This window comes from Calidris pugnax, unplaced genomic scaffold (genome assembly GCF_001431845.1).
Source record: "Calidris pugnax isolate Ruff unplaced genomic scaffold, ASM143184v1 scaffold13, whole genome shotgun sequence".
Classification (NCBI taxonomy): domain Eukaryota; kingdom Metazoa; phylum Chordata; class Aves; order Charadriiformes; family Scolopacidae; genus Calidris; species Calidris pugnax.
The window spans coordinates 8,522,264-8,543,727 of NW_015090810.1; the positions used below are offsets into that span (position 1 = coordinate 8,522,264).

At 39.2% G+C, this 21,464-nt stretch overlaps 1 protein-coding gene across 1 annotated transcript in view; it reads right to left on the minus strand.

Moving 5' to 3' along the window:
- LOC106885917 overlaps positions 1–21,039 on the minus strand; it is a 32,343-nt gene extending 11,304 nt beyond the window's left edge. The window contains exons 1-7 of the mRNA XM_014938440.1: positions 21,013–21,039; positions 18,690–19,164; positions 17,745–17,836; positions 16,655–16,723; positions 10,708–10,741; positions 3,815–3,865; positions 1,754–1,831 (exon numbers count right to left, since the gene is read on the minus strand). Coding sequence (XP_014793926.1) covers positions 1,754–1,831; positions 3,815–3,865; positions 10,708–10,741; positions 16,655–16,723; positions 17,745–17,836; positions 18,690–19,164; positions 21,013–21,039 — 826 coding nt within the window. The remainder of the gene's footprint in view (positions 1–1,753; positions 1,832–3,814; positions 3,866–10,707; positions 10,742–16,654; positions 16,724–17,744; positions 17,837–18,689; positions 19,165–21,012) is intronic.
- Positions 21,040–21,464: the final 425 nt, after the last annotated feature.

Genomic DNA, 21,464 nt, shown 5'->3' on the forward strand with positions numbered 1-21,464 from the left:
ATTACAGGAATGAAAATGGGAATTTTCTTCATTTTTCAAAGAAATGACAGAAAGACTATGCCCTAGAAATACTCCTCCAAGTTTGAGGCTTAGAACTAGCATGGAAAGTTTTACTCTGAACAGCTTAAATGCAACAAGTTTATTACCAGCTTAAAACAAATAGGAAAAACCTGCAGCTGTTCCCTATTATCCTAAGTTCCAGTGCTGTGTATCTGTGATGGGTTGACCCCAGCCAGCAGCCAAGCACCACACAGCTGTTTGCTCACTCACACACACACCCCTCAACAGGATCGAGAGAAAACAGGAAGAGTCAAACCGAGAAAACTCCTGGGTTGAGATAAAGACAGTTTAATAAGTGAAAAAAAGAGAGGGGAAAAAAAGCAAAAAAACCACACATGAAAACCAGTCACCTCCCCACAAGCAGACCAATACCCAGACAGTCTCTGAACCTTGGAAGCTAAACCCTGCTCCCCTTGCCTATTCTTTCTTTACCTCATTGTGACTGCTGAGCACATTATGTGGTACAGAATATCCTTTTAGCCAGTTTGGGTCAACTGTTCTGGCTGTGTCCCCTCCCAGTCTCTTGCCTACCCCCCCAGCCTACACAAGGGATGAGGGGTAGGGACCCAGAGTGGAAAAAAAGAGTCTTGATGCTGTGCACTACTCAGCAAATGCCAAAACACTGGTATACGATCAACACAGTCATAAATCCAAAACATACAGGCTGCTATGGAGAAATTCAGCTCCATCTCAGACCCTCTACAGTGTTATACTGCTAAATCTTAACTCTGAAAATAAACTATTGCCAAAGTCCTATATCTGGGGAGGAACTGGTCCAGGTACCAGCACATGGTGGGGTCTGACCAGCTGGAAAGCAGCTTGGTTGAAAAGGAACTGGGTGGACACCAAGTTGAAGATGAGCCAAGCAATAGGCCCTTGTGGCCAAAAAGGCTAATGGTATCCTGGGATTGGAGTGTTGCCAGCAGGCTGAAGATGGTCCACCCTCTCTACTCAGCACCAGTAGGGCCACACCTTCCCAGTACAAGACATGGACATACAAAGGGCCATGAAGATGCTGAAGGGATTAGAGCATCTCTCCTATGAGGAAAGGTTGGGAGAGCTGGAACTATTTAGTCTGAAGAAGAAAAGGCTCAGAGGGAATCTCTTCAGGATGTATAAATACCTGAAAGGAGGGTGCAAAGAAGAGGGAGCCAAGCTCTTTCAGTGGTGCCCAGTGACAGGACAAGAGGCAATGGGCACAAACTGAAACACATGAGATGCTGCCTAAACATCATGAAACACCTTTGACAGTGACAGTGACTGAGCGCTGGCACAGGTCTCCCTGAGAGGTTGTGGAGCATCTCACCTTGGGAGATATTAAAAAGCCACCTGGACATGGTCCTGGGCAACCTGCTCTGGGTGACCCTGCTTGAGTAAGGGGTTAAAAGCAGATGACCTCCAGAAGTCCCTTCCAACCGCAACCATTCTGTGATCTGTGAAAAGCTTCTTTACTAAGATGGCTCCTTCAGGAATGAGTTGTCTAACAATTAAGGTTTATAGAAGAGGTGGCCCTTATAACACTCAGTGTAATAAACTAAATTTTAAAAGGTGTAAGAGATAAGGTATATCCCATAAATTATTCAACACATTTACAGAAAATTAAACAGTATCTAAAATTTCACCTTTTACTTCAAAACAAAATCCATTTGGTTACAAATTAAAAGACGTACCATTTAGAAAACAAGACACATACCAACTAGAGGTTCTTCTCTCTTGGGATCGTTCATAAAATCCTTCAGACAGGTTATGTCCTTTGTGAGTCCTCTCTTCACTAAAGCAAAAAACGTATATGAAGAAATATTAGACATTAGACAATTTGCACATAATTTCCATGATCTTAAATGAGTTTCTAAGGGAGACTTTAGTGGGAAAAAATTAATTTTCACACTAAAATGCGTAAGGAAAATGGGCAAGGTCTCAGTCAGTCACAAGAAGATTCCAACACTCTCTGTTTTCCATAACAATTTTACACGCAAGGAATTAATGTCTTCAAGAAGGTAACTAAATAAGCAAAACAGACCTTTTAACACAATGCACTTTACTGAGGAAAGATACCGGGTTCATGTTCATAGCATTCCACAGACCATGTCAGTTCTCATTAAGAAAAAGGGGGGGAAAAAAAAGAAGAAAAAAAAAAAAAGGAAGAAAAAGGAAAAAAATGGGGGATGAGGGGGAGAAAAAGGAAAAAATAAGGGGGAAAAAAGGGGGAGAAACAGGGAGGGAAAAGAGGGGAAAGAAGAAAAGCCAAGTCACCAGCCACCTCCTTCTCCTAAAGCCCTAATACTCATATAGCATACTAAGACTGCTTGTTTGAAAACTGAAGTTTAAGAATCATATTGCCTTAAGTCTTTAAGGCTTTATAATCTTCACCAATATAGCACATTCCTCTTGTACCCTGGGCAGACCAGAAGCTGCACAACCACAGTTAGTGTGCTCCTAAGCCTGAACTAGGTGTGTTTCAATCAGGGCTGTGTCTAGCTTCTCACTGGGTTTTAATTGCTTGGTTTTTGCACTACTAAAACACTTTTAAAGTATTCCTGGTCAGCTCAGAGCACTGGCAGACTTGAGCTAAGTGTATCTGCAAAATAATCTGAAAGAGGCAGTCAGCGTATAGTTGGCCACTATAAAAGAGCATGTTAAAATACGTATTTTTAATCTGAGAAAAAAGTGTGCAGAAATAGAACTCATTTTCCTAATTACATACAGCTGTATTTTAACTGACTGATGAATTTCATGAGTCATAAACACTGCTGGTTTCTTCAAATCGGAGCAAACAAGTAGAAATACCACAAGCACCAAATACTATGGTACTGTATTCTTTCCTTCTAGGATGCCAGATTATGGTTTAAAAAACTAACAAAACTTCTGAAGGATAGGAACTTCCATGCTTGTTCTAAATACTTATTCCATTAGGAATATGCTCTTGCTGCCATCAAGCCAAACTCCAGGGCTGCACATTAAAAAAAAAAAAATATTCACAAAGTTCCAGCATTAATTTTTACAGAAAATTTCTAATTTCATTGTGGCAGAAAATAGCTGATGGGACACCTCCTGCCATAGGTGGTGTGGCACCCCTTTCAATCTTGATAAAATCTCTCTGTTGTTTTTTGTCAGAGGTGACATGCAGCAGCATAGTGTGACAGAGACGACATGTAACAAGTTGGTGCCATGTAATGAGTCTCCATAGAGAGATTTTTACCAAAACTTAAATGTATTATGCAGTTCTCATGCATTTGTGTGTCTGTGCAATAGCTCTCAGCGCGCACTGGCTGCTCCCACACTGAGTCATAGGCATGTGAGCTTTTGGGCTTGGTATGGAAAGATCCACACTGAGAAAAGTTAAAGGTCTCTACCATAATGACCATTTTCTCCTCATTGCGTAATATACAACTAAATAGTCTTGTTTTAGTACCATCTTGAAAATAAACAACTCTTACTGTTCTTGGTTTATATGCTTTTGTTTTGTCAGATTTTAACAGTGTGCTGCAAAATCTTCTGCTAAAAACATCACAAGCTAGATTGATATCAGATAATCAGGAAAATAGAAACTATATGAAACTGCATAGTCTCCTAAGATCTTTTCTTTCATAAATTAACCAGTGCACAGAAGAAAAGCAATGGTTCAAATGTTTGGTAACTTGTCTGGCTTCTTCCTAAACCATAATCAACCACATGCTTTGGTCACCAAAAAAACAAAACCACTGATTTCAAAGTTGCACCTGAAAAGGACATTAGCTCAGTTATATTCAGCTACCTGGTCTCTGTGTTTCATACTTCATTGGAGTTCGGACTGGAGCTTGAGGACCTAGGATAATAGTTTGACAGTCAGACTACTTCTTCTCACTTGCTTTTATTAAGTACCCAGTAGATCATCCAAACAAGTTAGAGATCTGAATAGTTATCTTCATTTTACAGTTTAATATAGGCTCAGTAATAGCAGTATTTCATCTTGGTACACTTCTCTTTTGCAACTTTACTGCTCTAAGTAAGAAAAACTCTTCATTTCCACTCCCCTTCCTCACCAATACAATATATCAAACACAATGTCACAGAAACAGAGAGTATTCAATTTTTATTTGATTTTTAAGTGCTTTTCATACTGCTGAGTTATTTTAATTATTTTAACTATTCACTATTGCACATGACAGTCAATCTGTGTTACAGACACCTGACAGAAAGCTCCCGGTCTAAACATTTAGAGCCTAAATACAGTACCAAAGACAACTCATAGAGTCATTAAAACTGCATCTTCTTGTACATAGGGTTCTGTATATATTCTTAATGACTCAGTTTTGAAGTAATTTTTAGACATGCTTTTATAAAGGTACTTCTACTCCTTTCCTTTGGAATTCCTCTCCCTTGACCCCCTCTTCCCTCAAATCCAGAGACACAGACACAGCACAAGCACGCTTTAATAATGTTCTCACTACTTTGTAAGTTGCAGCATTCAAGATTAAAACAAGATGACACACCACTATTCATTTACTGGAAAAAGTGAAAGTTTAAGTTAAACTATATATTTGTCCACGTAGTTCCTATTTTTGAAGTTAAGTCATTTTCCATAGTCATGGCAAATACACGTTGTATACATCAATGGTTTTCTCCTCTTTCTGCACAAGACAAGCAGTTAAGAGATATGTATCAAAGCTGTAAATCAAATCAAAATTGTAAACGTTTTGTAAACAACTCCACTATATCAGTATAGCAGAGGGGTATGAGAAATAACAAGAAATCAAGGGAGATATGCTAAGCAATCCATCTTTTTCAGTAAAAAGCTTCAAAGCCTCTGGTAGCATGAACAAAAGATGATCTCCAGACACTCAGCAAATAGACTTTTGACACCATGAAATAAGATTTTTTTGTGCTTTATTTTCTGTCTGCTTCTAGGAACAAATTGTATTTGCAGAGAATTGCACCAGAAGCAGTTTAGTTCCCAGTGCAGCCTGCCTTAACATGGTTGAGGTTTACAAATACGGTCAAGTTAAAAATCAAGATGTAGCTGCTGCTGTCACCACAGGCAGCAGTTTGGGGGTTTGGCTTTTTTTTTTTTCATAAAAAAAAGAAAAAAGAAAAAAAAAGGAGGCATTTAGCAAATATTATCATTGCTTTGGTAAACTTTTGCAGGCAGCAATTACGATCCTGAAGACACTCACCCATTTAGCAACAGCAGGTTTCCAGGCTAACATTTAATTCACATTCACTAACCACATGGCTTTGTAACGCTATTAATAGTGTAAGTTACATTTCTTGAGCATCTCAAACCCCAAACACAACAGTATTTTCCCTTAAAGCATATCAGACTGATCTTGAGCTGAAAATCAGCTGGACTGCCAGGCTCAAAGGGCAGCAACCAACAGCCCAGGCTCCTGGTGTTCAGCAAGCAGCAGAGCACCCCAAGACTGCTTCCAGGGCACACAACAATTAACATCACCATCAATAACCCAGTTGAGGATGCATAGAACACACTCAGCAAATCCATAGACAACAGTAACTTTGGGGATACAAACGTCATCACAGCTTCAATTGAGCAGGACCTGGGAACATTAAGGATTAAAGAAATCTTAAAAAACATGGCAAGAGGTATAGAGTTCTGCAGCTGAAATAATCCTATTCATGAGTACAGGCTGAGATCTGGCTGACTGAACAGCTGCACTGTCAGAAAGAACCTCAGAGTTATGATGAACGCAAAGCTAAATATTGGTCAAGAGCACATCTCCCATAAACTAGGCAAACTCCCTACTGAGACACTGGCACAGGCTGAGTACGTCAGAATATTTTATCCTCCATTATGTGGGACTTGTGAGGCTGGCTGGTTCCATCCTTCTCCAGTTCAAGTGGGATGTGGAGAAACCAGATAAGGTCCAGTGGGAGGACTATCAAGACAAACAACCCAGAGCAAACGAATTATGAGACCGGGTTTGGGAGCTGGACTTATTTAGTCTGGTAAAGCAGAGGCTAAGAGGAGCCCTAATAGCACAGACACCTGAACAGCAGCTACAAAGATGACTCAAACCCTTTGGGGATGTGATAACAGCATAACAAGCAGCCAGAAATAGTTGCTTAGGAGGCACAGTTTAGATGTTAGGATAAAATTCTTCTTTAAGCAGAGGAGCAACTACAGACTGATAAAACACAGGTAGCAGGCTCTCTGCCCTTGGAGATATTCAAAGCTTCAGTAAGCAAGCGATGATCCAGCACTGGCAGTAGTTCTGCTTCAATCAGGAAGTTCAGAAATCCCTTCCAAATAATGATTTTATTTAGTAAGGGATGTTTTCCAGATACTAGTTATGAAAAAAAAAAAAAAAACAAACACCCAAACCCTTTCCTTTCAATATTCAATGACAGTCCTGAACATGTTTCTTTGTTCTCCACCTTCTACATCGATACATGTATTTGTAATGCACACACATGCTTCCTAATGCCTGCCAGAACTAAACCAGCTATGCTTCAAAACTTCAGGACAGTTTCAGACATTATCAATTCAGTTACTCAGTGGCAACAAAGAGGTACTGGACTCAGCATTGCAGATTCACTTTTGAACACAAGAGGTGAAGTGCAAAAATGCTTGACAGACACTGAGCATGGAGGGACATGTTATGATAAGTAAATTTTTTCTTCTATCAAAGCTGAAATGCTGATCAAGATACTGATAAGGTTGTAATTGGTGAACCCAAGGCAGAATATACGACATTTGTGCTTGTAGTCAGTGCTCTTAAATAAATGCAGTTTATCTTCAGATCCAATTCCTCCCATTGATTCCACACTTCATAGAATGACCATAATCAAGCCTTCTTTAGTCATGGTGCTACTTAAACATTTTAAGCTGAAGAATGTAGACACAGGGTGCTAGATCCAGTAACAGAGCACCTACAACATCTCTCATTACACTTTTCAAAATACTTTTCATTTGTAGTAGTGTAAGAGAAGTACTACAAGCTAACTCTGCATCTTCCTGTAATGCTAGAAAAATTCCACAGGCTGCACAAAAAAAAAAATATCCGTTAACCCACTCTGCACCAAATTAATTTCACCAATAAAGCTAGGCAGCCCAGAAATGCATTTTATAGGGCTCATGCTCTGTACTATGCCTGAGCTGCCTTGTTTTACTATTAAACAACTGTATTTTGCTATTGCCTGGGAAACATTTGCCTAACATGTATATTGGTATTCCCCCATCATTTAATGCGGCTTGCTCAAAGCAAAACATTTTTCAGACTTCTGTCTGCTTTGGACAAACGGTCACAGGAAAGAAAGCAATCTCCTCCCCTCCTTACCCCTGAACATGAACTGCCTCATCTAGAGCTGAAAGAAATCTCCCATCTGTCCAATTATATGTGATTTCTTTGTACAATAATAACTGAAGTGTATATACTTAACTGAGCTTTGATTTAACTCTCAGTGAAGTCCTAGAACTTCAGCATCTTCCCACATCTTCTGCTAAGCTGCTTTCCTCTGAACCACTGGAGAGCAGACAAAAAACCACCCCAGATATGCAATTCTGTCATTACTACAAAAATAACTTGTTGATAGTTTTGCCATATGGAAAATTGCATGGTATCCAGATGTCTCTCTTACAGAAAGTGGTACTCCTCCAAACACAATCACCTGGAAAGAGATGCATTTCCTGACTTAACTGACTTCAAAGCCAACAAGATTGTACAGTTAAACAGGCTACTCATATTCATCACTTCTGGATACTTTTGATGAGTTCAGAGAGGATACTGTACATGGCATGCCTCATTAGAAAACAATCAGGATCCAAATAATCTGTCTTTTTAAATTTTGATTTACATATGATAGCAGCATTAACGGTGCTCTCCCTACTGGCAAAGGAATTTTGTTTTATTTCTGCAGCAAGGAAGAAATTGCAGATGTTGGCGTAAAACATTTTAAATATGTCAAACTTCACCCTCTGAAGTACCTGTTGTTCTTCAGACAGTGTACATTTCAGATACTTGTCAGGTTTTCTCCTAAGTGATTTCCAAGAAAATTCATCCTTCACTTTGACAACATCCATATATTTTTGTTTCTGACTGAACTCCAGCTCTGTGAACACGCTGCCACATTTCACTCTCACCAGAGTATCTGATAACATGAACATTAGAACAAGATTGCAGATCCAGCAGAAATAACAGGAACATCTCATTTATATCCTGAAATAATACTAGACTCATACTTTACACAGCGTACCTAATTTAAGAGTATCCAGACTTTCCATGCTCATTCACAAAACTTCACTGCTTAACTCCACAAAGGCAGTATAATTTTTGTTCATTACTGTATACTGTAGAAAAAAAGATTATCAGCTATTTTAAATGAAAAAACATAGGCCAAGTAAATTCAGAATTTATTCTTGTCTCAGTGACACATACAATGAATTTCCTGGATCTGCTGGCTCTTGAGGGAGAATTATTTGTATAGTTGGTAATACATTCATGGGAGACTTTCCAGAAGTTCCACATATATATTGAATACATAATTCTGCATTGCAGTCCCCAAATGAAACCTCAATTGCCATCTTTGAAAAGTTATTCAAGTGGAAAGTTTTTCTACCTGTAAAAAAAGCCAAACACCACAACTAAAACATATAAATAAGCTTCATCAAGCCAAATTTTGGTCTGGTTTTGGACAAATAAACCCTAATGGTGGCTTGCAAATTGGCCTCCCATGTCTGAATCTTCAGTGAAGCAGAATTCAATATGGACAAAGTAGAATAAAGGAGACATTAGTATTAATAATCATTTCATATTAGAAGTAAAAGATGTTGATTGCTTCAAAATGATTGAGGCACAGAACATTCTGGACTAAAGCACATCTTGCAGTGCTTTAGACATGTGATAATACGTTGTGATGCTGGGACTCTTCCAGAAGTTAGAGCTACCTTGTTTACCAAAATTTCATGTCTGGATTCTTCACTTTAATAATCAGATATTTCGATTTATGTCATCTTGTTCTGTAAAATACACCACAGTTGAAAGATTGTAACTTGTAACATTGTTTACAATGACCATGTGTTCTTAACGAAATTCTCCACGGAACACTGAGCTTGTAGTATATGTAGTCCTGTTTTCCAAAGTCTTTGTAACAGGCTCCTGTATTCCACTACCCTTCTTACAGTCATGATGCCACATCTTCCGTACTCTTATTCAAGTCTCACCTTCTATCCCATGTATCCATTACATTACTCCTCCAAAACAAGATTTTATGGTCTTGAGGAAAGAATGTCTTCAGCTAGTGAGCATTACTCTTAATGGCTGTTTCTGACAAGAAATAAAAATAAATCTCTAGAAATTGTCTTCCATTCAAAACACAAAGCCAAACAAATCTGTTGTAGTTGCTGAAGTATAAATCCAATTTCGGACTGCTCAAATACAGAGGATTTTGAGGAGACCTATATTTTTCAGAACTTTTGCAGAAATTCTTTCCAGGAATTTCATTACCAGCATTTCTAAAAAGAGAAGATCTGCACACAGTACTCATGTCTGTTGAGGCAAAATGTCTCAGAATTGTTTGCACACTTGAATGATGTGTCTTACACTGATATTCTTGTCAACACCAAACAATGAGAGCAACTAATGAAGGCCAGTCTCTTAAAAAATGCACTGTCCAATGCTTTTGTAAATCTTCCTCTTGCGTTGACTCTTCAGGGTCCAGTAAGTGGTGAGCTCAGCCTGCAGCACTTCCTTCAGTAGAGGATTGACACCATCGCTCTTCCCTGTGCAGATGTGTATTTTCAGGAACCCTTGATCAACTTGGTTCAAAAAGGCCGATAGGTTCAAAAGATACTGGGGAACAGATGACAAAGCCAGAATATAACCCTTGTTTCTTAGGAGAACAGGTTAAGAAGATAAAGCAGAAGTGAAAGGCTTATTTCTTGTGATGACTGACTGCACAAACATTTGGGGATTGAATCTTCTTATTGTTTTTCTCATCAGTATACCCATACCTGCCAAAGTGGTCTGCTTCTTATACTTTAAAAATCTTGTATGTCATCAATCAGTGCCTTTACAACAAGATTTCCACTTCCAGTGTGAGCTAGTTATATCCCACATATTCAGCCTTTCACCACATCTCTTATTTTCATCGACATACAACAGTCTGGATTCACATTCTCGGGCTCTGGGGGAAAAGATACCCCAGCAACTGAATTTACCTTTAATAGGTCTTTACTACTCCAAGTGCACTACAATAAAGCGGGGCAGAACATTCCTGTGATGCAGCTAGGTAACTCCAACACTGTCAGAGCTGCATCTGCAACAGTGCTGTGTGAGCCTGATGATTCAGCTGCTTAGCATGCTTTCTGAAGCTTAGCAGTGAGTGCATAAAGGTGACAGACAAGAAGGAGACTGTTTAGCCTGCAAAAGTAAGAAGCTAAAATACCGGCTATCCATCCCTCTACTACATAGATACACAAGTATCTAGACACAGAAAGCCTAAATTAAGATTTCATCCTCTAAAATATTTCTTTGCTCAGCATTTAATCAAATAGAAATCTCAGAAGAATGTTCAGCATGTAAAAGACACACAGTTATAAACACATAAATCTGGCAAATGCAAGTACCTGAACTACTAGAAAAGCAACAAACATCAAAATCCCCAAGCAATATCTATCCTAAGAGGCTGGAAAGAAAAAAGGGTTATACTTACAATAGAAAGTCTTGGGTCTCAGGGCTTTCTCTTTCTTTTATTATGAAGATGCAAGTCATCCCAAAATAAAATAAGAAAAAGAAATTAATGTGCTGCACCATTTGACAGAAAACCCCTGTACTTCCTGAGAGGCCTTTGCAGATGAATTACATTACAGACCAACGTTTCCATTATCAAATAGGAAAAATTAAGGCCCTTACAATTTTCTGCAAAAGCTGGAAGTACCGATAAAAGTGTATGTAGAGTTAGTACAAGGTCATTAATAACTGGGCTTTCTTGAAATTGAAGTTTAAAGATATGATTACAAGCTTGAAATAAAGCATCTCAAGGGTGCCAGACATAACCTTGAGTTCTGCATGATTGCAGCTCCTACATTTTCAAGAGCTGTGGTTCCAACAAAAAAAGAAAAAGAAAACTCGTCCCCAGATGAAAAACAAACTAACAAGAAGCAGCTCTCCCACTATTTTAAGTGGATTTGGCTAAGCCTTCAGAACAGCCAAGTTTCCTGAAAGTTCATTTATATCATGAACAGGAAAAGTGACTTTCATCAGCTGAATCCAGAAAAGATTTCCTTAGATCCTGCCAAAAAGCAAAGAGAAACTTAAATTCTCATTTCAGAACATGGCTAAAACAAATCTTGACTCATTTTGAGAACTTTTTGGCAAATAAACACCAATTGCCATTCACAAGAATGAAAAAATAAGTGTGATCATTCTACCAGTAAGGCAGCTGTCTGCACAGAGCAGTCCATGCAGTTGAGTCCTATATTTTCAGTATTTAGTGGCATGAAAGAGATGGTGCACAACGAGGTGACAATTTAGTAGGAAGCAAGACTGACAGAATAGTTAATTGTTAAAGAAGCCAAACAGCTGCTCTTTCATGGCAGTTATACAAAAGGAAGTTACCTAAATCCCAGTATCACCACAGATAGTGGGTGGTGGTGTGAGAGCTCAGCAGGATGTTATAAGCTTAGGATACAGACAGCCTCCCTTCCTAGTTATGCTGCTGCAAGTGTTTTCATTACTTGTCATTCTACAGAGTTTTACAACAAACAGCTGCTAACACCTAATTTTTCAAACAAGCAAAGAAAACATTAGCAACTGTGAGTTACTGCTCAGAGAATTTCTTCCTGACCATTTCCAGACAACCCATTTTGATTGCACTCTGATTACTACTTTTATTATTAGAAATAATTAGAAGCTAATGGATCCATTTTTACTTGTGAACCCTTCTTGAGGTTTCTTAAAAAAAAAAAAAACCACCACCACACCAAGAAAGTAAGAAGCAAAAAACCCAAAACTACATCACGAATAAGGTTTCTCACACATTAGGTAAGAAACTTATTCTCTGTTCTGGGTCAAGTGTTACAAGCAAGTTGGAACAGCTGTTTGTGAGTTAAGACTATGAAAAGTTAGGGTAACTTTTTAAAAAGTATCTAACTTCGAGAAGCCAAAACTCAAAAACTGCTGTTTTTTAGGGTTCAAACCTCCCACACAGACTAATCTGTAAGAGCTACAGATTAGCTTTCCACAAAATTCAAGTTCACAGGTTATCTGACATGAGTTTCACATGCATAATTATGTATTATGTTAATACAGATTCACAGAATTTAGTGGTTTCTAAATATATACACCCTTGAAATCATATCAGCAAGACATTAGCAGCCCATACACAGAAAATCTATTTATTTTTACTCTTCAAGCTCATACTAAGGAAATCAAGTTTTTTTACAAAAGAAAAAAGCCTCTTTGAAGATGACCTGCAGAACATAACAGCTTATTTCTTGAGGTATAGCAGAAGTGAGAATACTGAAATGGCAAAGACAAAAACTAGCAACTCTCTTCACAGATCTGAACATTCCTTGTTTCTAACGAGGTTGCAGAGCGCTTTCCTTTTGGAACATGATAGGTATTTCTACCCTATCTACCCCCAGATATGAAGGGAGGGCAAGGAACCCTGAATGCATGATATGCGTGATAAAACCAGAACCATCTTCATCTGTGCTCCAAATACAGTTCCCAGAAGATGCAATGCTCTTCTGTTGGTGCATACCTGCAAAGGGCTATTCTTCAAAACACAGGAAAAAGAGACATTTCACTCCAGGATTTCCTCTCTAGCAAACTGAGCAATAAAGCTAACACGTATTTGCAAAATTAGAGTACAATATACCACATACAACCATATTCCAGGTACATGCACAGCAGGTATATCTTATCTGAGGACTGCTCCCTAGAAAAGGCCTAGCTTTTTACTCAGCTGTCAAAAAAAAAAAACAACCTACCAAACCAAACCCAAACCCAGCTTCTATGCAGTATAATCCCCATTGCTCTTGTAGACTTGATTCAATAAAAGCATTAACAAACTTATATAAACATTGTTTTCTAACCATTTTACCATAATGGCCAAAAGCAACATTCAATTGTTTTTCCAAGTATATAATACAGGCCAATTCCAATTTCCAAAGATCTAAGAACTCTATGCACATGTATGAATGCTATTTTGTCTTTTTCCATGCCTCCCATCAACACATATTCAGCAACAAAACCCATCAGCATGCAAACGGTCAAAAGGCACCCAAATGTACAAGATAAACAGCCTTCTCATCCCAATGTCACAATCTTCTGTCCATCCATATTTTCTACAGGGGGTTGGCCTCATGAATTATCAGCACTAGGAAAAAATCAGATGTGTATTGTGCTTATTACTCAAGCTCCAGTTCAATGACATCAAAGCATCATAGTCATGAACACTGAAGTCAGTGAGAAATAGAAACTCCTGGCACAACACACAATCAACTCTCAGGGAGAGAAACTAAATGAACTCTGAAGAGGTACATCATATAGAATTAAAATTTTACATAGTATTTTGTAAATTAAGCATTCAAAGACTTGAGAACCTCTAGGTTTAAGTTTCACAGAATGCAAGTGGCAATAATTTTATCTAACTAGATAACTGATCATCTATTGTTTGAATGAAGTAACTACTCAGACTTATTTGGAAAAAAATTCACATCAATTTTGAAGTGCAAATGGAAAAGGCTTCAAATAAACAAAATCTAATCTAGTAACAAACTAGGAAGAAAGTCATTGCACCGACTAATCAATTGCTTGAAATATTTAAAAATTACTTCTATTTTACTTATATTCTGATGCAATATGTCAGTCTATTTCTCTCCCAGCAACCCAGTGGGTTACAGAACACGAAGCCTGAAAATATACAAATGAAAATACAAATGAAACAACTCAGGCCTCACTTTCTTGTAAGACTCATCTTAATGCACCAGATTATTAGCTTCCAACAGTGTCAAACAAATTCCACAAGGCTTTAGGTATAGGCTTATGCTCTTTTAGTTTGCAAAGTAAAATATTCTGGGTAAAACTGTCCAATTTGTAACAAATCTGGGTAGTCTGCCTAAGCTCCCATGAAGAGACAGCTATTATTTACATTTTCTCCTTCAGCAGCAAATTATTTAGGCACTGTCAGTTCAAACACCCAGGCTGATAGTCAATACAGGAAAAATACCCTAAAAAAAAAAATAATCTCTGACTCATCAAAAGCAGTATTTCTTGAGTAAAAGAGTAGCACGTATGAATTAGATTTCCTTGAAAAAACCAGATGTCTCAATTCTTTGGTTATATGTAGGTCACTAAAAAAAAATTCCCTAGTTTTACAAAAGCTATGCATTTGATACAATTTACTTAAAAAGTATGTTTGATGTTTGGGAAGTGGCCTCTGTCTAAACAATAGTATCTGATTGCATAATTTATTTGGAATCAATGGTACTGACACACAGGTAACCAAACCAATCAACATATAGAGAAGTAGTAAAGGTATGCAGAAGTAACCAAAATAAATACCTTGTGTACCTACCAAGACACAGAAAAACCAAACCATCCAGGTGACCCAAAAAAAATAAATACAATAACCAAGTACAAAAAGTCAACCTAAGAATTCCTACAAATCTTTCAGATAGTCAAGCTTTACTACTATAGCTACTCAAAATAATACATTTTACTGTGAATATGGGAAATAAAGGTCAATGATATGAGACTCATTTTGCACATGTAGCAAACGTTCATACTTGTTTCTTGGAATTTTCTGAGTGACTGTCCTCCTGATGAAGGATCATTTCTTGTGTTTTTGAAACTTCCTCTGGTGGAGGACAAGCACAAAAGACCTTTACCAAAGCCATTTTAAAAACAAATGGGTAGTTGTGAGAAAAAAAAGTAATCTGACTGAAGTCATAAGAAATGGCTGGTGAGTTGGCCGTTGCAATGTAGTCAAAGAACTAGCATCTTTTCTTCATTTTGTTGCACTGTCAGGACATCCTTTGGAATTATATTGAACAGGAACCCCTCAGACAAAGAGCAGACTAAGCTGTTCACTATCAGGACCTATCCTGCATCAAAAAGGAACATAAGCTCAGAACTTTTACAGTTACTTCAAACTTGGTAAAACAAAAACTTTGAGATACCTCTAATTCTTCAGTTTACATTATGAAATCTATTGTACATTTTGTCAGAAAAAGAACATAATAGAGTTATCTGAAGACAATGATGACGCAATCTTGGAGAATTATTTCTACAGAAATACAGTCATGTGACTTACCAGGAATCCAAACACCAGCACTAATATTCAATATCTAACAAGCATCCAGTTTTTAATCTGCCTGATTACTGTTCACTGTCAGTTTGCAGTCCTTCATTAACTTAAAGTTTGACAGATGTAGCTCAGCATATACTGATTTCCCAGAGCAAAACAGAAGGAAAACTACACACTGATTTTCTACGAAAATAATCACCAGTTTTTTCCACTTTAAAAGGGCGAAAAAGCAACAGTTGGATTGCTATGAAGGTTAGCTAGGAAATAAACAACCATAAAACAAAAAGAAACTTGCATTAGCAAGAACACTTGGCAGGACATGAGAAATACTACAGTACTGTACACTTCTACTGGATCAACAGGGAATGGGACTGAATTCTCCGGGGAACAAAGTGTTTCCAGAAAGTGAAGGCAATGACTCAAATAAGAGTCAACACCATTAAAGCGATCAAACAGGTAACACAATACTAGTAATCTGTCTTGAAAACCAAGAGGTGGGGAGATGCCCCTCATCTACAACTGAAAGAAAAGGGGCCCACAAACACTTCAAAAAGATTGCAGTTAGTCTTTAGTGTTCCAGGAAAAATAAAATATCATTAAGAATACATTAGAGGAGGTGCTTCAGTGCCACAACAATACAAACAATCTGCTGGCAGCAATCATAAGTAACAAAGGAAAGTACAGGCAACTGAGTATGTCTCAACTGTATAGACTGAGAATGTGGAATTTTAAACAAAAGATAATCACCAGCCAATCACCAGTCAAAAGTTCAGTCAAACAACATTTATAAAAGCCTTGGCTCTAAAATATGTCCTCACACTGTCTAATAATTCAAGCACAAAACAAGGCAAGGCACTAAACCAGGAAGTTACTATTGAGATGCTTCAAACAAACAGAACCATGAGTTGACATTTAAGCCTATGTAACTCCTGCAGGATATCTGAATTGATGTTACTAACAAAGTAATAGGAAAGCTAGTTTTATTCGAAGTACAGGGGAGTTGTGTAGACTTGTAAAACAGAGCAGTACCTTTACCAACTGTATCCAAAACAGAAGTTTGCATTCTTCCACCATCTGTGGCTTCCATGTAATTAAAATATTTATTTCACAATTAACACACATTTACCTTCACCTATGATTGATATTTCAAGTTACATGTTGTACAACACAGAGATGTGAGATTCACACTTCATCTTTTTCTTGGAATTTCCAAGCGAATTACCATTACAGATCTATCAAAAGTTAGATAAGCACTTGAAGCAATGTGAAATCGATTACTGATTTTTACAAGAATTCCAGATGTATGATTAAATTTGCATACAGACTTAATATAGAAGAAGGTTACCTTTCTATGTTTTGCACCACGGTAGTGTGACTGAAGACTTATAGAACTCATACACGGAACTTTACAAACCTAAAAAGATAAATTGAAAGCACATCTTCAGTTATGCTATGGATATTCTGTAGTTGGTGACTTAGGGAAACTGCAAGTACATCCATTTCTACAGCACAAGTCTGAGTGTACTCTAAGCCAAAGAAGACCATTGGCATTACATTTAGGAGATCTGCACACCACTAAAGCGACCAGAATCAGTGTGCAAGTCTGATCAAATCATACTTAGATACATGTTTAAATACACCAGGTGGTATGAATCTTTTAAGAGCCTCTCCCTTCCCTCCTACCACCCCTTCCTGAATTCTTAAATTTTCTAAACTTTTGCAGGCTGGAAAGACAACAAAAAGGGATAATCATATGGTGATTAAAAAGGCACAGAGACAAAATTATGCCCTAGAATAACTGGAACTCCATTCATTGTTACATCAAAGGGATCAAAAAAAACAATGAAGACATCTGCATTTCATTAAGATCCCACAGACACACATACACCATTACAATAATTAACGGAAGACAATACAGATCTACAATTGTTTCTTACTATCTTTAGCTAAAAAAACAATGACTAATATATGCTAATATTGCCTATTCCCTTGACATATTGTCCCAGAAGTTTAATGCACACCAAAAAAAAAAAATACCTAAAGTTTTTTGCAGATTTTACAGATAAATGAGCCTTTGCAGTCACCTGTGAGAAAGACTTTAAATAGAGATTTAAAAGACCACAATTAAGGACCATTATATTGCACCTGTGACTGCTCAAGAACAAACTGAATTCACCAAATCCTAAAACAAGCAGCTCTTCTAGGGACTGACCATGTGATTCACCACATTAACAGCTTCTCTTACTTAGAAGTTAGCCACACTACTTTTCTAAGAGTGTGAGGTTTAATACCTTTTATATATTTTAATATATATATTTTTATATTTTTAATACCTTTATATATATGCCTATATATATTTTATATATATATTTTTTTAATACCTTGGGCCTGCATTTTACTACACAGTCTGAAAAGCCATCAAGAAATGCACTCACTTCACAGTAAAATATTTTCTTTTCAGATTCAGGCTTGCCATCTTCTGGCTTAACTTCTTCAGTCACAGTGCTCATCCTGCAAAACTGATTCACTGCACACAATGAAAAAAAATCACAAAACAAAACAAACCATAAAATCCAACTCTTGTTTATCAGGTGCTTTTCAGCAAACGATTGGGGGTGGGAGGGAAGCGCTAGTCAGACGAATTAAGTTGATCATTTTGTTCCAACACATTTCCAGATGGAATCATAGAATCATCTAGGTTGGAAGGGACCTTCAGGATCATCTAGTTCATCCATGAAACTAACTGACAAAAAAAAAAAATCACTAAGCCCAACACCATGTCAACCCATCTTTTGAACACCTCCAGGGATGGTGCCTCAACCACTTCCCTGGGCAGCCCATTCTAATGCTTGACAACCCTTTCAGCGTAAAAGTTTTTCCTAATATCCAACCTGAACCTCCCCTGGTGCAACTTGAGTTTCCTCTAGCCCTGTGGCCTGTGACTTGGGAGAAGAGACCGACCCCCACCTCTCTGCAACCTCCTTTCAGGTAGTTATAGAGAGCAATAAGGTCTCCCCTCAGCCCCCTCTTCTCCAGGCTGAACAACCCCAGCTCCCTGAGCCTCTCCTCCTCAGACTTACTCTCCAGACCCCTCACCAGCTTCGTTCCCTTCTCTGGACCTCAATGTCTTTTTTGTGGTAAGGGGCCCAAAAGTGGACACAGTACTCGATGAAACCACATCTTTTATCACTAGGGCACCTTTACAGCCTACAGCCTTCTGCTAACGGCACCCTCCCCGCGCGTCCCTCTGGAGAGGTTTCACAGAGAAGCGGCCCTCCCCCGCCCCCCGGGGAGGGCAGCTCTCCGGCCGCACACACCCCCGCCGCTGCTCCCGCCTCCCCCCGCCAGGAGACACGGCGCTACCTCAGCGTCGCTCTCACCCACAGCCCCCCGGCGCCTGGCTCCAGCGGGGCTCCCAGGCCCGGCGCCGCCCCCGCCGCCCCACCGGCACTGCCACAGGCGGGCCGGTAACGGCAGCGAAGAGCTCGCGCCCCCAACGGCATCCGGGAGCTGGAGTCCCCCTCCACACTCGTCACTTCCGCTACTCCACAGCGAAACCAACCCCCACCACGAGCGGCAAACAGCCAATAGGCAAGAACTCTCCCGCCCCAACCAATGGGATACCAGCTCCGCCTCGCTAGGCCCTCCCCCTCCCTCAGGGGTGGCAGCCCCGCCCTCCCCGCTGGCTTCCTGGCGACCTCTGGCGGGCTGGGGGCAGCCGGCGCCGGGAGAGTAACGGGGCGGGACGGAAAGTAACGGCCCCGGCCCCGGCCCCGGCCCCGGCCCCGGCCCTGGCCCGGTGCCGCAGGCAGCCCGGTGCCGGCGTTTCGGCCGCTGGGTTTGCAACCTCCGGGCCTTGGAGGAAAAAAGGGCAGGAAACACACACGGCAACGATCTTAATTTAAATGCAAATATTTATTTTAAAATGTCTTAACTTTACGCTTCCGACTGGTAATAAATGTAAAATATAATTTAAGAAATACACTTGAAGGTTCCTTCTAAAAGCAGACAGAAAACGGTACAAAAAAAAAAAAAAAAACCCAACAGAAAAGTGCACCGGTTTTAACAAAATTCCAAAATATCAAATCCACATTTTTAATTAGCCCACTAGTGATATATCTTGACGTCTATTATACTCGTATACGAAGCAGCAGAGTCGATACTGGTTAGGTTACGTGTTTCCCAAGGGTATTTTGGCTCCCTCCCTTCCCTCTCCCAGGAGCTGCCGGGTCGGTGTCCCGGGGCTGGAGCTGGGGCCACCCGTTTCACCCCGAAAACTTCAGGGAAGGTTTAACCTGCACAAACAGGAACGTTTTCAAATAACGCTCAGGTGGCTGCGGTGTTCCCTCCAGAAACGTGCCCTTAAATATCTGGTATAGCCCAACCAGGTTGGGCAGAAATGTTGGTAGATCTCCATGCACCTTTGTTTTTTTAATCTTCTCCTCCACAGTGTTTCCTTAGGAGGAGCAGGAACGGCACTTTCAGTACAAGATTATTAGTGGAGTTTGAAGGTGGATTATACACCTTTTCAAGATGAATGATATGATTTATACTAGTATTTTTCATGGGCATTTCTGTAACAGTCAGAGGCCTTTACATGGAATCACGTTAAAATGCTTGATAATTGTTTGTGGTTCTCATCTCAAAACCCAAAATGGACTAATTGAAAACACTGCACTGTATATGTTGCATAATGCTTCCATAACCATCTTTTTTTAAAAAAAAATAATTAAAAATTAAAAGTGCAATTGCACAGTGAAAGAATAAACACGTGTCGAAAAAATGAGAGAATCAAAAATGGAGAAAATGGGTTCCTTGATTTTTTGAAAGAGAGACCAGGTCTAAATACAAAAGGATTTGGCAGTACATATATTTGTAGAACTAAACTGCTAGTGGTAGCTCAGAGTTCCTTGGCAGCACAGCCTCCTGAAGAGAGGATGTTTCACCAGCAAAGTGTCCTTTTTTTCTATTTTAGGAGTAGAGCTGTGATTAGTGAGTACCACAGTCTTATTAAGGAGGGCAGGGGGAAAGGGGCATTGCACTTTTGCCTAACACTGTTCTTTTGGCAAAGCTTTTGGAGTACACCTAAAGTGGAAATAAAGCTACAGATGCTAAAACCAGAAAGGGTGGAGGCAACTATGTACCATCCTATAAAATTAAAAAAGTAGAAAGTTGAGGAAGAAAAAGGAAAAGTTTTTTTGATGGACACAACTGCCTTTATGGAAAAAAGTGTTCTTTGGTTTTGCTAAGAAGCTGCGCAGAGGAGAAGGGATGTGAGGAAGGACCCTTTCAGAAGAGGGAATTTCATTGACCATGTAGACAAAGAATCTTTTAGGCTGTGATAAGAGTAGAATATTGTTACTGAGATCACTTTTGCCTTTTTGAACTTCATTCCTACACACACAACAGTTGATGCTTGCCTCTCCTTATCTCACAGTTCAAATGAACAACGGGGGGATAGATGCAGTCCAAAAGTTAAAAAAAAAAAAAGAAGAGAGTTTCAGAAGAGAGGTTAGTGGGATAAGGAAGAGAGAGACCAAGGTGTGACCTAAGAAGAGGCATAAAAGCGGTGTAATTCCTACGACACCCTCCTGCGCAAAATAGGGACTTCTAGCCCAGAACTTCGCCTGATTTAACATAGCTTTTTAATTAGTTCAATACAATTACTGAGACTAGCTAAGCAGCTGATGTTCTTTCCATTACCTTCTGCCACATATCTGTATTAGTCATTGGAATACCATAATTCTACCAATACCAAAGTGAAACTGGAAGCTTTGGCTGTGGTGCAGTTGTCCCTGGAGCTTTGGTGCATCCAGGAAATCCTGAGTGAGTCCAGACCGCGCAGTTAGGGCACCAGCTGCACGACTGAGCTACGATGACCAGCAGCGAGAGAACTGATGCAGACACTGAATTTGCCAGAGTTTCAAAGGCTAGCCCCAGGAAAGGAACAGGAGCGCTTCATGCCTCCTAGAATGATGTTTTCAGTCTGATTGAGAAAAACAGCTTAGCATTGAATTACCTCAATCCTTGTTTTCAAGAAATTATTTTCAGCCTGAAAAGTTACAAATTCAGTTTGACAGATAAAAATAAGGACATGATTTCAGAGCACAGAGTTATTAGCAGTGGGTGGAGAATTACTGCTGTAGTCACAGAAT